The 14,277-nt window shown below is 38.0% G+C and overlaps 1 protein-coding gene across 4 annotated transcripts in view; it reads right to left on the bottom strand.

Annotated features, from left to right (window-relative positions):
* abi1a (abl-interactor 1a) overlaps positions 1-12,375 on the bottom strand; it is a 47,596-nt gene extending 35,221 nt beyond the window's left edge. For all 4 annotated transcript variants that reach the window (XM_054623113.1, XM_054623114.1, XM_054623117.1 and 1 more), the window contains exons 1-2: positions 12,183-12,375; positions 51-218 (exon numbers count right to left, since the gene is read on the bottom strand). In XM_054623113.1, the coding sequence (XP_054479088.1) occupies positions 51-218; positions 12,183-12,299 (285 nt within the window). In that variant the 5' untranslated portion in view covers positions 12,300-12,375. The remainder of the gene's footprint in view (positions 1-50; positions 219-12,182) is intronic.
* Between the last annotated feature and the right edge of the window lie 1,902 nt (positions 12,376-14,277).

A 14,277-nucleotide genomic window follows, 5' to 3' on the forward strand; every position in this document is an offset into this window, starting at 1 on the left:
TACCGTTCTTCACAGCTGTATGGTCTGTGGTGTGTGTTTGTATTTCTGACCTGGGAGATGTGGTTGATGGAGGACTCCATGCGCCGCAGCTGCGAGGCCTGGATGTCCAGCAGCTGCAGTACATTGTTTGCTAAGGCATTGATCTGGTAGGCCACGCTGGCCAGGGACTGGGTGGTGTAGGCTTTGGTCTCCTCCAGAGCTTTCCTCTTGTCCTGGGCCTGTGCACAAAAAGGGATTAGAGAAAGAGAAAAATTTAAAAAAGGGATAAAAAAAACAAAAAAAAAACGATTGAATGGGAGCCAGGTTACGTTACTATCACATAACATTCACATTTATCTTCTATCCAGGTCAGGTTGTGTGATGGATTCGGGCCAACAGAGCAGCCAAGGCATCCTTTTCCCACCCCGGCTCTCGCTCCCCAGATACCACGCTCTCTCTCGGGGGGGATTTGAGATGATGTAACTCATCCTGCAGCAGCCATATTGGAGGTTCTGGGAACTGCGAACTACATTTTTGAACCAAAAAAAAAAAACTTGGCCAGCTTAATAGAATTTAACAAAAAATAAGTGTATAAGTGTATTCAACATAGGTATTCAAGAGAACTACTAGTTACCAGAAGTCATAAGTGCATCTCCTAAGAGCATAAACCAGAGCAAAAGTACAGTGCAGAAACAAACTAATACGAATACAATAATACAATTTAGTAGAAGCTCACATTAGCATAAAAGCCAATAGGTAGTTTTATAATATATGAGCTAGCTGGCTAGTTAGCTTAGTTAGTTTGTTGGCATTGCGAGGCAGCTAACTAGCCAGCAGGTTAGTTTCTATTGCAACGATGGTACTTGGTGCTTTTGAAAACAGGCCATGAATGTTTGATACTTAAAAACGTATTCAGTAGTAGCTCATTTAGCAATAGCAACAAAAGCAAAGAGTGGTCGGTTTAATTAATAAGGGTGCTGGCTAGTAAGCAGGCTAACAAATGTTGCAAATTTCCCCGCTGCGGGACTAATAAAGGATTATCTTATCTTATCTTATCTTAACACGGCCCAAAAAAATGTGTTTTTTTTAGGTTGACTGAGCTACAACTCATAGTGCTTTGAGACTAACTAATGCAACAGTTTGGTTTTCCACTTTTCCATTATTGCACCACATTATTTTGAGAGGACAACAGCACACTGACAGTTACAAAGCCACAAAAAAAGTGGCTCAACCAGAAAAACTGTGGTAAAGGAGCGCTCCTAAGAAGCCACCGCACATCAAACGGGCTGGGGCAAAGAGCCAAACTGAGCCATCACGTTTGATCTCTGCGGGCTCTTCCCGACGCTGCTTGCTCATAAAGTTGAGTCCAAAGAGCGCTGCCTGGAGGGCCCACACTGGGCTTTTGATAACAGGCTGCCGTAGCGGGAGGTAGGTGCTGGAGCAGGAGATGATTACTGGTAGTAGTGGTAACGAGGGCAATACATTTGGTCACATGAAGAAGAAGAAGGGCAAGCGGACGGACAAAACGAAAACAACCACGTCACCGCCTGTCTCATCGCTGATTCCCCCGTGGCAGCGCGTTACTAATCCCGAGGCAATCCGTACGGCTAAAAGCTCCTGACCTGCAGAGCTGCTGTGCTGGTTAGCCTCAGCCAGGGGTTTGAGGCGATGACGGCGTTTAGTTTCTTTTAACAGCAACCAGAGAAGCAGATGTGCTGCACGATAACGATAACAGTGCAGAGATTCCTCCAGAGGGCTGGGAGCAACAAGGCCATCTGCTGAAAGCACATTTATTTGCAGACACCTACTAGTGACACTGCAATATAAAGCATGGGAGACGGAGTAACAGCTGCGGGGAAATGTATGAAACGAAAACAAACAAACAAAACAGCCATAAAAATCACAGTCAGTTTTTTCAAACAGATTACTGGACAACATATGCTTGCCTGTGCAGAACTGCTGGCCTACATAGCAAGCTGCAAGCTAGCAATTGTGTTTATGTTGCTGAAAAACTACGAGAATTTCTGAGCATTAGAATATTATTCCCACTGCTGGATCCATTTGAAATCCTGGAAAATTAAATTGTAGAAGCTCTGCACAAAAAACACCAACATTCACTGTGATTTACAATCCAAAAAAGCAACTGTAATATTAAACTGCACAATTAAAAGGGCCACCAATTTTAGTTCCTGAAGTTCAGTTAATGGGTATCTTGGCGTCTGCTGTTTCAGTTTTAAACATTGTTTTTTTTTTTAATCCATTTCCAAGAAGCCGCCCAGTTCAATCAAAGCGCAGTACTCCACTAATGGTGTATCCCTTTAGCTTGGGTTTGTCAATATCTCGCAGCTGCGGAGCGTAGATAAACAGCACCATTGACACTGCAGCTACTGAACACAAACTAATTTGCACCCTGCAATTTGTAGAAACTCTGAACGCAAACAGACTGCATTTGCAATGCAAATCACCATATTGTAATACTAAGAAACTGCACAATTAACTTGTTTTGGTAAATATCTTGCAGCTGTAAAAGCACATAGACAAACGGCACCATTGATGCTTCGGAGCACAAATGCTTAGCTGTGATGTCTAAAGAAATACTTACTTACATCCTGAAACATTTTGATTCGGAGTGGGCCATGTTTCCACACAACGCACATGTGATGTTGTTAAGTCCTTGTTTTTCAATGGCTGCAATTGATGCATTTTTAAAATGTGTCCAATCCTTTTTTCATGCATCATGCATTCTGCGTGAATGGTTGTTATCTATAAAATAGATTAACTTTTTTTTCATTTTGAGACAAAAACAATGAGTGTTTTTGGCAACAGCAAGCCCACAGTGAACAAACAGTTTGTCTCTCAGCAACTACATTATGACACAGCAGCATTAGCAGATGACTAACCTATATCAGTTTCAAATCTGAAGCTGTTAAACTAGGCCACCAGCGACTATTAACAGTCATCCCCACTACTAAGTTTTGTACTTCCCCGGTGACTGAAACCACAATGAATCACATGAACTGGTCAACAAAGCTGACACACTGAATGGAAAAGCCTGACCAAAGGGTTGTTCCTTCCTTTTTTCTGGTTTACATGAGGTTAAATCTTAAGCCTCGTGTTAATCATACAACTGTAAAACAAGATCAGATGCACATTTTCTTAAAGAGTCAACATGTCAAATCTGTCCCTTGAAATCCTCTGTATTTCTGGATAAACTGATCCGAACTGTACTAGCAGCCAGAGAGATGACGTGAGGTCAGCGGCGGGCGTTGGGAGGACGGATGAGACACTTCATTGCATCGCCACTGGCCGCATCTTAGTGCCGTCTGCTCCAGTTGAAGCCACCATTGTCCCCTTCGCTTGTTCACGCATCAGAAGTCGGCCGTACATGCACAAAACCCTCAAACTAACCAGATTTGTTGTTCAACTACCCAAGAATCTTTACTCCCTATGACATCCATTGTCAGATTAGATATTTGGATAATACAGAACAAACAAAATGAGTGCTTGCTTAGTACAAAAGGTAAATAACAGCAACTGGAGAGCTGGAGCGTATAACACCGCAGCAGGAGATGCAGAGAATGGGGTGAGCTCCCAGAGAGCCTCAGAGCTCCTGCGGCACTTTATCTCATATTTCCGAGCTGAGTAATGACAGAAAGAAACTGCGGAATATCCAGGCGGTTGTAGACGGGCTGTCAGCACCTCAGCCAGGTTTTTAAAAAGGGAGTGCAGAGGAATGCACCGTCTGTGTACACAAAGTAAAATTGTAGCTGGGAGCCGAGGCAAGATAGGTAATCAAACAAAACTAGAATACGGCAAATAATACCAAATAGGCCAGCGTGGCAATGTTTGACTGCAAAACGCTGGATGGAAGCAGGAGTGTGACGTTTCAGGAGCGAGAAGGGAGCGGCAGCCACAAGAATGGATTTGTTTCATGGGAACTTTGAAAAGCATTGAACTGGAAAAATACTTCCGTCACCAATCCAGTCTGGCAAGATAACGGCAAACAACTGCCATTGAAATACAAATCTTTTTTTTTTTTTTTTTTTTTTTTTTTAACAAGGTGGTGCATGGAGGGCTGCTGGAAGGAGTCCTCAAAACCAAGAAATGAGTTGGCATTTATACACTTCCAGTTCCCTCCTGTCCAAGTCAATGGGTTTTTTGAAAGTTTTTTTTTGGTTAGATGCTTGGAATAAGGTTTGTGGTTAAAACAAACTTCTTCTATGACATGAAATACGTCAGTAGATTCCCCTCTTGTGAAATTTGAAGCTTTTACGCGTCTTACAAAAGGGAAATCACACCAACTAGTCTGCCTTTACAGCCTTATTGTGCATACTTGTACTCATGCAACCAAGCTTTTATACTGAAGTTTATTTGTGTAGATTATCTTGCTTATTAATAAAACATGTAAGTATCATTAACGTTTGTTTGCCATTATCCAAGACCCAAGAACAATCCCTTCGGAGAGAAACCGTGTGATGCTAACTTCCGGTGTCCAGACTTCCTCTCTTTGGAAATAAACTGTTCTGGGGTCAGAGATGGTATAACTGCAGCTCCACCAAGAAGCTGGATCATAAGTAGGAAAAAGGACAAAATAAGTGTTCCTCCCAACTCCCTGACATGACTAAGAGAATATCTGAGGAAGTGAAACATCAAAACTCGCTGAATCATCCCTCCAAAGTTTGGAAAATGAGAAATAAATCCAACCTCTTTAAACGGGGATTAAAATAAAGGCGTTTAAACATGTATGAACATATGACACTATGAAAACATCACGCAGTGTTTTCTAATGTGCAAATCTGCCGCTGGATTTGTACAGCTGACAAGCACATCTGTGTTTATGTGCTCCCACTTGTCCGGAGGGGAAATGCTCTCGGAAGAAAAAAAAAAAAAAAAAAAACCTTTCAGGAATGTTTGGAATTCTGCAACATGTAATATGTCTCCAAAGTGTTGCTGGAGAGAAACCGTGTCAGGAGTGCAAGGACGAATGAAAACAAACAGAGCGACAGAGGATTTATTTTTCCTGTGAACTGAGAGGTCAGGGAGGTGAACGTCTCCTCAGCAGGAGTGGTACCTAGTGCAGTCTGGAGCAGAACGAGTGTAAATCCAGCTGGAAGAGTCGTAGAGCTTCACATGGCGCTTTGTTTCGACCCTCTGCAGACCCGGAGAGGGTGAGATAAGTGAGACGGGAGGCAGCTGAGCGACGGTGCTCTTTGGGGTGTTTGTATTGGAGTGGCTGTCTGACATCCAGAAGCTGACTGGGGATAAAGTGGAGCCCAATAAATGTGAGATTAGAAAGACACGCTGAGGATCTGATGGAGTGTAACTCCAGCTATTGGTTGGTCATTTAGTTCCTTCTGTTATAGAACAAAATTATATATTACAAAAGAAATGGAAGGTCAAATCAAATGCTGACTTATCTAGTGAATGCTTCTGTCACTTCCTATTACTGCTACTACTGCACTTTGATGACGTAAATGTGATCTTTCCCTTTATTTTGTCCATTATGACGACTGGTTATGGTAACATTTTACTCACCACCAGTTGTACAGATGTGGGAAATGCAAACTCTGGCATGATTTTGGCAACTATGGCAGGTAGTAATGTGCGTAAGAACTAAGATTTAACTAGTTTGAATTAAATCAAACACAAGACACGTTGCATAAATAATAAGAAGAAAATGTTGATACAGAAAAGCCATATGTACTTTATGTTTAGAATCAGTGCACTAACAAGTACAAGCCTCATCTTATATCTTAACTCTTATCGCATTCAATTTAAGGGATCCTTAACAAAAAATGTTTTCTTTATGTTATGCATTTATGTTTAAAATAATATAATATGAATATATCAAAAGTTCTGTATTGGTTTGATGCTAAAAAAAACCCTCAAAATACACTAAAATATGAGAATAACATCCAGGTTGACAAACACCAGAAATGTTCCTTAACATTACAGCTGCCACATAAGCGCGAGAACACTTTGTCAAAACATATTGATCTTAAAAAGTACAGATATCTCATTAAAAACCTATTCAAGCATCCAAACTTCCTTAAAAAGATGAAGCTTTTCGCCGACATAATCCACCTGTGGAGACCGGCGAGGTAGTGAAAGTGACACTGGAACGTGTTGAGAATAAAAGGAAAAACCTGCAGACTTAACAACCTCAACTCTTCCTCGAAGCGAACTCTCAGCGGTGCCGCGATGTGAATTCATAATTCCTCCGGGGCAGATGGAGGCTGACTGAAAGGCCATAAGGTCCAACCTGACCTTGAAGAACTGCCAGCGCACAATTAAAAATTCCTTCAGTGTGTCAGAGAGGAGACACAAAGGTGGCAGTCTGCATATGGAGGAAAACCAATTAACCTTTTTCAAAACGACTTGTTAAATGAGAAAGTCACTCGAAACAACACACTTAACTGATAAAGAAATAAAACACAAACATAAATCGATATTTAAGAGAGTTTCTTCCTGTTTGCTTGCTGTCACAGAGGACGTAAATTTGGGTGGTTTATTCACACGTTTCTACATAAAGATAAACAGTGTGAAATACGCATAAAAAGATGACACTATTTCTGTATGAACCCAACTTTCAGTCTGAAACAGTGGATTTCTTTTTGAAACTCCTACGCTCTAAACAGGACTGTAACAGGTCAGTTTGACAGTCTGGATCATAACAAGTACCAGTCAGCTGAGGGGGAAGGAGTGACAGGGGGCCTTGACACGCCGGGAGAAAAAAAACAAGGCCACTTCCCCAAAAAAAAGAGTGAAAGTGAGAGAGAGTGAGCGTCGGAGAAAGAAGGACAGGAAACGAGGACTCAGAGAAACCCAGAGAGACAGAGCTGTTGTTAAAAAAAAGGAAATAGCCACCTGCTCTCTTCAGGGAGGAGAAACTCACATTAATTCACCTGTAAAAACCAGACCAGGACAGGTACAGCAAAGGTTATATGACCCAGGACACACATGTCTCTGTGATCGCCAGGAAACACATCAACCCATATTTCAAAAAACTGCAAATTTAGGAGCAGAACCAAAAGAAAGCACAAGTGGGCATGATGCTGGCTCAGCAGACGGAGTCACATGTCCCGAGCTTGCAACACTGCATCTGATCTGGCATATGACCTCTGAGTTTGCCACTTCCATTTCCCTATTCCTCGTTACTGTATGGTGTTTATTTACCCTGTCCCCCAGAAGTCCTGGTTAGTGGCAAATGTGGCAATCAATTTCAAAGAAATATAGCAGCATGATGGGAAATTGTTTCACTATTTAAGCCCAAACATGTGTGTATGAGTGTCTTAAAAGAACCTTATTGCACTTATACAGTGTGAGGTTTTTGTAGTTCAGAAACTATTCGTCAATGAATCCATTAGTTGTTAAACAGACGATTCATTGAAATTAGGTTTATAAATCAATGAATTATTTATCCCCCCCCCAAAAAAAAGTCAAATATTCTCTGGTTCCCTTTTCTTAATATGTGAAAATTCAAGCTGTCATTGCTTTTTTTTTTTTAAATATTGTTTTAGATTACATGATCATTGAGAGATTAATTGATCATGAAACTAACATTAAATTGACTTAATGCAGCCTAAAGGTCATCTAAATTATATTCATTCTTATCAAGCAATATCTGCTGAAATAATACGTATTTAATCAAGGATTAAAATAAGAAGATTTTTTTTAAATGATGAGGCTTTTTAGGGCCACAAGGGGAATATGTAGAGCTTCAACCATCAATTAAACATCTTGTTTTTGTCAGCACCTTATTGAACTTACAGTGTAAGGTTTTTGTATTTCAGAAACTATTCTTCAATCAATCGATTAGTTTTTCAACAGACGATTAATTGACATTAGGTTTATAAATCAATTAATCTTTTATCAACAAATATTCTATGGTTCCCTTTGTAAAATGTGAAAATTCAAGCTGTCACTGCTGGCTTTTTTCTTTATATTAATAGATTAAATGATCATTGAGAGATTAATCGATCAGGAAATAAAAAATTAAATACAGCATAAAAGTCAACGAAATTGTATCCATTCCTATCAATCAACATCTGCTGAAATAATACAAATTTAAACAAGGATAAAAATCTGACAAGGCTTTAGGTGCTGACAGTTTGTGATGCTGAAACAAGAGGTTTTTATTAAATGAAAACTTTCCAGAGCCACAAGTCGAATATCTAGAGCTTCAACAATCAATTAATCTATAGATTATTTAATCAATTAATTGCTTCGTCAATGAAATGTTAAAAAAGGAAGAATAATGACCAAATGTAAAAATTCCCAGAGCCCATATTGACATGTACAAATTGTTTGTTGTGTCTTTGTCAAAACCCAAAGATATGCAAATTTACTTTAACGTGACAAAAAGGAAGGCTGCAAATCCCCAAAACTCTAGCAGCTGGAATTGAAAAATAAAATACATTTTTCAAAATCGTTGCAAATTCATTTTCTAATCAGTCAACAAATATCAAATGCAGCTCGAGCCCATCTGATAAAAACCTGAATTATAGTGTTACTGTGTTTAACAAAGCAGTAAAACCCCTCTCAGTGGTTGCTGCCAACACGGCCAGGTGGCCCACTTTGCATTCAGTGTACTCGTGTGTCCTTGTCACAGAGGTTAAACAAACACACTCGCATCAATTAAAACAAAAACTAAGTGAGTGAAGAATATATAAACAGAGGCGTATTTAAATAAAACACACCAGATTAACCAGCGTAACCTAACGCAAGTGTCTTCCATTTAAAAAGAGGGTGTTTTTAGGCTCCATTATGAAGCCACTTCCTGACGGAGAGGGAAGGCATTTCCAGGGAGTCGTTCTTCAGAGTCAACACAGGCAAACAGGAAACATAACTCTGACCTGTCAGTGTGTCATGTACCACACACACACACTCACACTCACACTCACACACACACAGACACACACGTGAAAACACTCCCTTGGACACACAAAAGTCATCAGCTATCAAGTTGAGAAAGTGGGGCAGTGATCTGTGTTTGGTTAAATGAAGCTGAGCCACAACACCACAGCCTCCATGACAAGAAGAAGAAGAAGAAGAAGAAGAAGAAGAAGAAGAAGAAGAAGAAGAAGAAGAAGAAGAAGAAGAAGAAGGGATGGGAAATGTGAGGGAGGAGCGCTGAAAAGGACGAGCTGATTCAAGCTGAGGCATGTTGATATGTTCACGGTTCACAGAGTGTGCACAGTATTTGTTGTGTGTGTGTGTGTGTGTGTGTGTGTGTGTGTGTGTGTGTGTGTGTGTGTGTGTGTGTGTTTTCTATCAGAGGCAGAGAGAGAGTATATCTACAGCAGACAGAAGAGGGATTATGAAAAAGTGCACTGTTAGTGTGACACTCGCTGCACACAGAGCTCTCACACGAGTCCCGAAAAGCTTTGAAATCCTGATTCTTTTTTTTACGTCAGCGTTTTAAAAACAAGACGCTCTGCTGAACAGAATCACAAATGTGTTTGACTCGTGAACCAGAACTTGTTATCGTTAAAAGTTAGAGGAAATACTGTATATCCATCCCTGCTGGACTCTTTATCCACGGCTACATTAAAATGACTTTTTGTGTATTTTTTGTGCATATTTAACATCTCATTATTTTGGGTTTCAGTGATGATTTTCAGCCTCCTTAATGATCTGAATACTATTTTTGGATCCTCTTCTATTTATCAAGAGCAAACACACAACAAATCTGTGAGTAAATACAAAAAGTGGTCAGATTTAAAGACACAGTAAACTCATGTTCTTAAGACTACACCTTTACAGCCAATGATGGCGCTACTTGTAGATCATTTCTTACAAAAAAGGAAAAACTATCCAAAGCCAAATATGTTTTAAGCTCTTTATTTGACAGGGATGCGCTTCCATTTTTCATGTAATCTATGCAGCTCTTCTATCAGGTTTAAATTTGTTTACTGTAAGTCGCTTTAGAGAAAATATGGGCAAATATGAGCAATTACATGTCGTCAGTATTTGCCTTTAAATCTTGGGTATGAGTATTGTTATAAATTTAAAAATACAACCAAGTTTTAGTAGCAATACCAAAAAAATTTACTTTTCCGAAATTTCTTATGGCTTTTCTCTTCTGTCTTTTATCATTTAACAAAGCAAAAAATAAATAAATAAATGTTCTCTAAACTCAAGCATGCGTACATGAACTAAATTATGATTTAAAAATCAGGAAGTATCTAAATTAAGAATAAGTGAACAAGACAAGACTACAAATCAGATCAGGCATTCGATTCCAACTTATTATTTTAGATAAAAAGTCATTATTTTATAGGGCTGGGTATTATGAGCAAATATGTGTATTTGAATGTCAATATTGTCTTTTAAAACAAAAGATGAGTATTGTTTAAAATCAAAAGTTCGAATACAGTTCCCACATTATCAAGCCAAAGCAAACATTTTCTTCCATGTGCCAAAAGAAGCGAAAGTTCTCAAATATTTTCTAAAAAACAGCAACTTCACTACTTCTTTATATCTTTAAGACTGAAAAGTTTTGTCAATTTTGTAGGAAAGTGCTTTAAAGAAACTAAATATCAGCAACAAACATTGGAAACTGTGGTCGGCACTAAAACATATCATCAACTGTTCTTCAAAACTTCCAAAACACTGTCATACTGCAAAAGATTTATTGGAAAAGTAAACCACATTCCAATGTTTCTGCTTTTCGATAAAGATCTCATAACTGTGTCAGTGTGGGCAATCAGTTTGTAACGGCTATATCTCATGTCACTGCGGTAAACAAGATACATAACAAGGATTCCCATGTGTTTCACTGTATCTGAACTATACTAAACTATTAATGCACAAAAAGACACATCTGGCTGTTTAAAAATCGAGACAAATCGGGACGAAGATGACAACCATCTTGTCCTATTTTGTTTTTGTGAAGTGAAACTGGCTCAAAGCTTCAGAGCTGAGCCTCACAATGCCAAATCACCAGAGAAAGAAAAAAAAAACACTAAATTACAGGGAGTCCTTGGGGAGTACAACTGGAGTGGACACACCCTCTCGGTAGCTGATAGGGAGGGTTGTCTTCCTGCTGAAAAAAATGTTTTTCTCACCGACCACTGCTTGTCTGTCTCTCAGTTTTGTTTTTTGTTTTTAGAAATGGCTTACCACGGATATGTTGTGCTACAAGTCAAAAAGAGACAAAGTCCTCTGTGGTCATCGTGACATCACCGTGCAGTTTCATTATGACACACATTTATATGACATTAAATCACAAGATTAGCAACTTTAACAAGAATTTAAAAGCAGAACTAAAAGGACAGCTGTGTTCCCACGAATAAGTTGAGCAAAATCAATACCTCCAGCCTTTATTGACCAACTTAACAATGGCTTTGCATTCCTCTCTCAGCCTGCAAACCCAGCTGAACTATCTTAAATTACCTCTTTTCTCCATTAAGTGTGGCCAGAACAAGGTGCCTGCCACAGATTTCCATGCATGTATTATGCTTTAATGTAGCATTAAAAGTTGTTTAATGGTTAAAAGAGTTGTGCAGCAACAATGAAAGCCACACACTGACATGATAGAGTGCTTACAAGCCCATAATGTAGCCACTATATCCCTGCACTGTGATCCTGCTACAGTATCCCAATGGGGGATACTTTGTGGCATTAAATGGTGAGTTTAATGACCTTACGGAATGTAATGTACTGATGTGTTACTATAATGCTCATGTGGACTTGTAGTGTTAGATTGACATTTATTTCCCCACTAATGTAGTTAAACATGTTTCAGGCAGTGTCTGCATCAATTAGGGAGAATAAACTGGATAAACTTTCTATTTGGTGTCTTTAAAATGTAATTAAATGGTGTTTTTAAGCAGATAAAACTTGCTGCTGTGAAACTAAGGCCTCCCTATCAGCAGTGAGTGGACACAGTTTTTGAACAGACCCAGTGTAATAACACACACACAAAAAAAAAAAAAAAAAAAAAAAAAAGTAGACACACCCTCTGTGTAAACGGAATAAATGTCATTAAATGTCCAAACTCATACAAGAAGTCCAAATGTCCGATAGTTTTGAAAGCACCACAGTGTTATTAGAGCTCCAGAGCTTTTGGGCGGAGGGGGGTCATTCCAGCTTCTTTACCCACGTTTCCTGTCCCAAAATCGGACTGAATTCCCGAAAGTGTCGGCATATAAAATTTAAAAAAAAATAAAATGTTTTTTGTTAATTGCATTTTGTCTTACCTGCACATAGTTGTTTTCACAGTAGTCTGCTACTCTGGTTAGGTTTTGGTAACTCTCCACTAATGCTCTTTTCCCCGCAGGAATCTCTTCCTCTAACAGCATTTGTAGCTCTGCCATCTTACATCATATCCCTCCGCAGAGCCGCCGTCTGCTCTCTGGTGCTCCTGTGACTGAAGCAGCGACCAGCTCAGCTCTGCAGAAACACAGAAAGAAGATCCTATAGTGGGATTCCTGCCCTCCGAAGATCGTCTGTGTGGAGGAGGAGGAGTCACTCTGTGGTTTAAAAGTGGGACCGGTTTTTGGCGGAGACCGTCTGCAAGAAAAGCATTGGATAAGATAAAATAAGACTGCATAGAAACTAGATAATAAATACAACATATTATGCAATAAAAATTAAAAATAAATTAAATAAAAAATAAAAGAAGACAACAACGAATATAAATAGCAGAAAAAATGTAAAAGGAGCAAAGTTGGTAGAGAGCTTTATTATATTCCTTTATTGAAATTCGGGTGTTGAAGCAGCTCAACTACATAGAAACTAGATAATAAATACAACATATTATGCAATAAAAAATAAATTAAATAAAAAATAAAAGAAGATAATAAATACAACATATTATGCAATAAAAAATAAATTAAATAAAAAATAAAAGAAGATAATAAATACAACATATTATACAATAATATACAATAAAGATAAAGATAAATATTAAATTGAATGAAAAAAATAAAAGAAGATAATAAATACAACATATTATACAATAAAGATAAAGATAAATATTAAATTGAATAAAAAATAAAAGAAGACAACAACGAATAAAAATACAACATATTATGCAATAAAAAATTAAATGCAGAGAAATAATTTCCCCATTGTGGGACTAATAAAGGCTTAATTACATGTGTATTAAGTGATTCACATTCACATTAATACACATATAATCATAATCTAATATCTTATCTAATTCTGAAATGGGCCATTTTGCACAATGAATCATTTTACTTTTAGTATTTTTTGTATATTTGATATCAATTGATTTGTAAATTTGAGTGCATGATTGTTTCTTTGACCTCCAGTCTAAGGCAAAATAAGAGTAGGAGTACATCTGGCATTAACTTCTCCATTGATTAATTCATAATTAAATGTCAGACAATAGATGAAAAGGTGATGTATTAAAATGTCTTTGTTTTGTCCGTCAAACAGGCCAAAACCAAAAACATATATAAGGAAATCTCCAAATTTAAATACTGGAACTAGGTAATGTTTGGCATTTTTGCAAACAAAAAAAAAAAAGTTAAACAAAGTGATTGTCAACATTCTTGGTGATTATGTCGATTGAGTATTACATTAATCAACTAAATTCAGACGTACAGTACCAATCAAAACTTTGGACACGTCATCTCATTCAATGGTTTTTCTTTATTATTATTTTTTTTCTACATTGTAGATTAATATTGAAGAACATCCAAACTATGAAGGAACACATATGGAATTATGTGGTAAACAAACAAATGCTCAACAAACCAGAATATGTTTTATATTTTAGATTCTTCAAAGTAGTTGAATGAGAAGGTGTGTCCAAACTTTTGACTGGTACTGTATTTATCTTACAACGATTTGTGGTACTCAGAAATAAAGACCTAGTGAGAGCTCTTACTTTTTGCCGCAGTCTACCTATCACTCTTCCACTGTAGAAAAAAAACATGGATCATGAGTAAAGCATTATGGGAAGTGTAGTTAAAAACATGGATCATGAGTAAAGCATTATGGGAAGTGTAGTTAAAAACATGGATCATGAGTAAAGCATTATGGGAAGTGTAGTTAAAAACATGGATCATGAGTAAAGCATTATGGGAAGTGTAGCTAAAAACATTGATCAAGAGTAAAGCATTATGGGAAGTGTAGTTTTTTGGGGGGAATATGTAGCTATGGGGGGGTCATGTTATTAATTCAAAATGACATAAAAAAAAATCTTATTTTCCACCTCTTTATAGTTTATCTGATTTACTCAGTCCACATTTAAAAAAATTTAAAAATAAAATCCCCCCATCTGAGCGTTGTAGCAGACGCAAAGGATTATGGGGCTTGTAGGCA

This window comes from Anoplopoma fimbria, chromosome 21 (assembly GCF_027596085.1).
Source record: "Anoplopoma fimbria isolate UVic2021 breed Golden Eagle Sablefish chromosome 21, Afim_UVic_2022, whole genome shotgun sequence".
NCBI lineage: Eukaryota > Metazoa > Chordata > Actinopteri > Perciformes > Anoplopomatidae > Anoplopoma > Anoplopoma fimbria.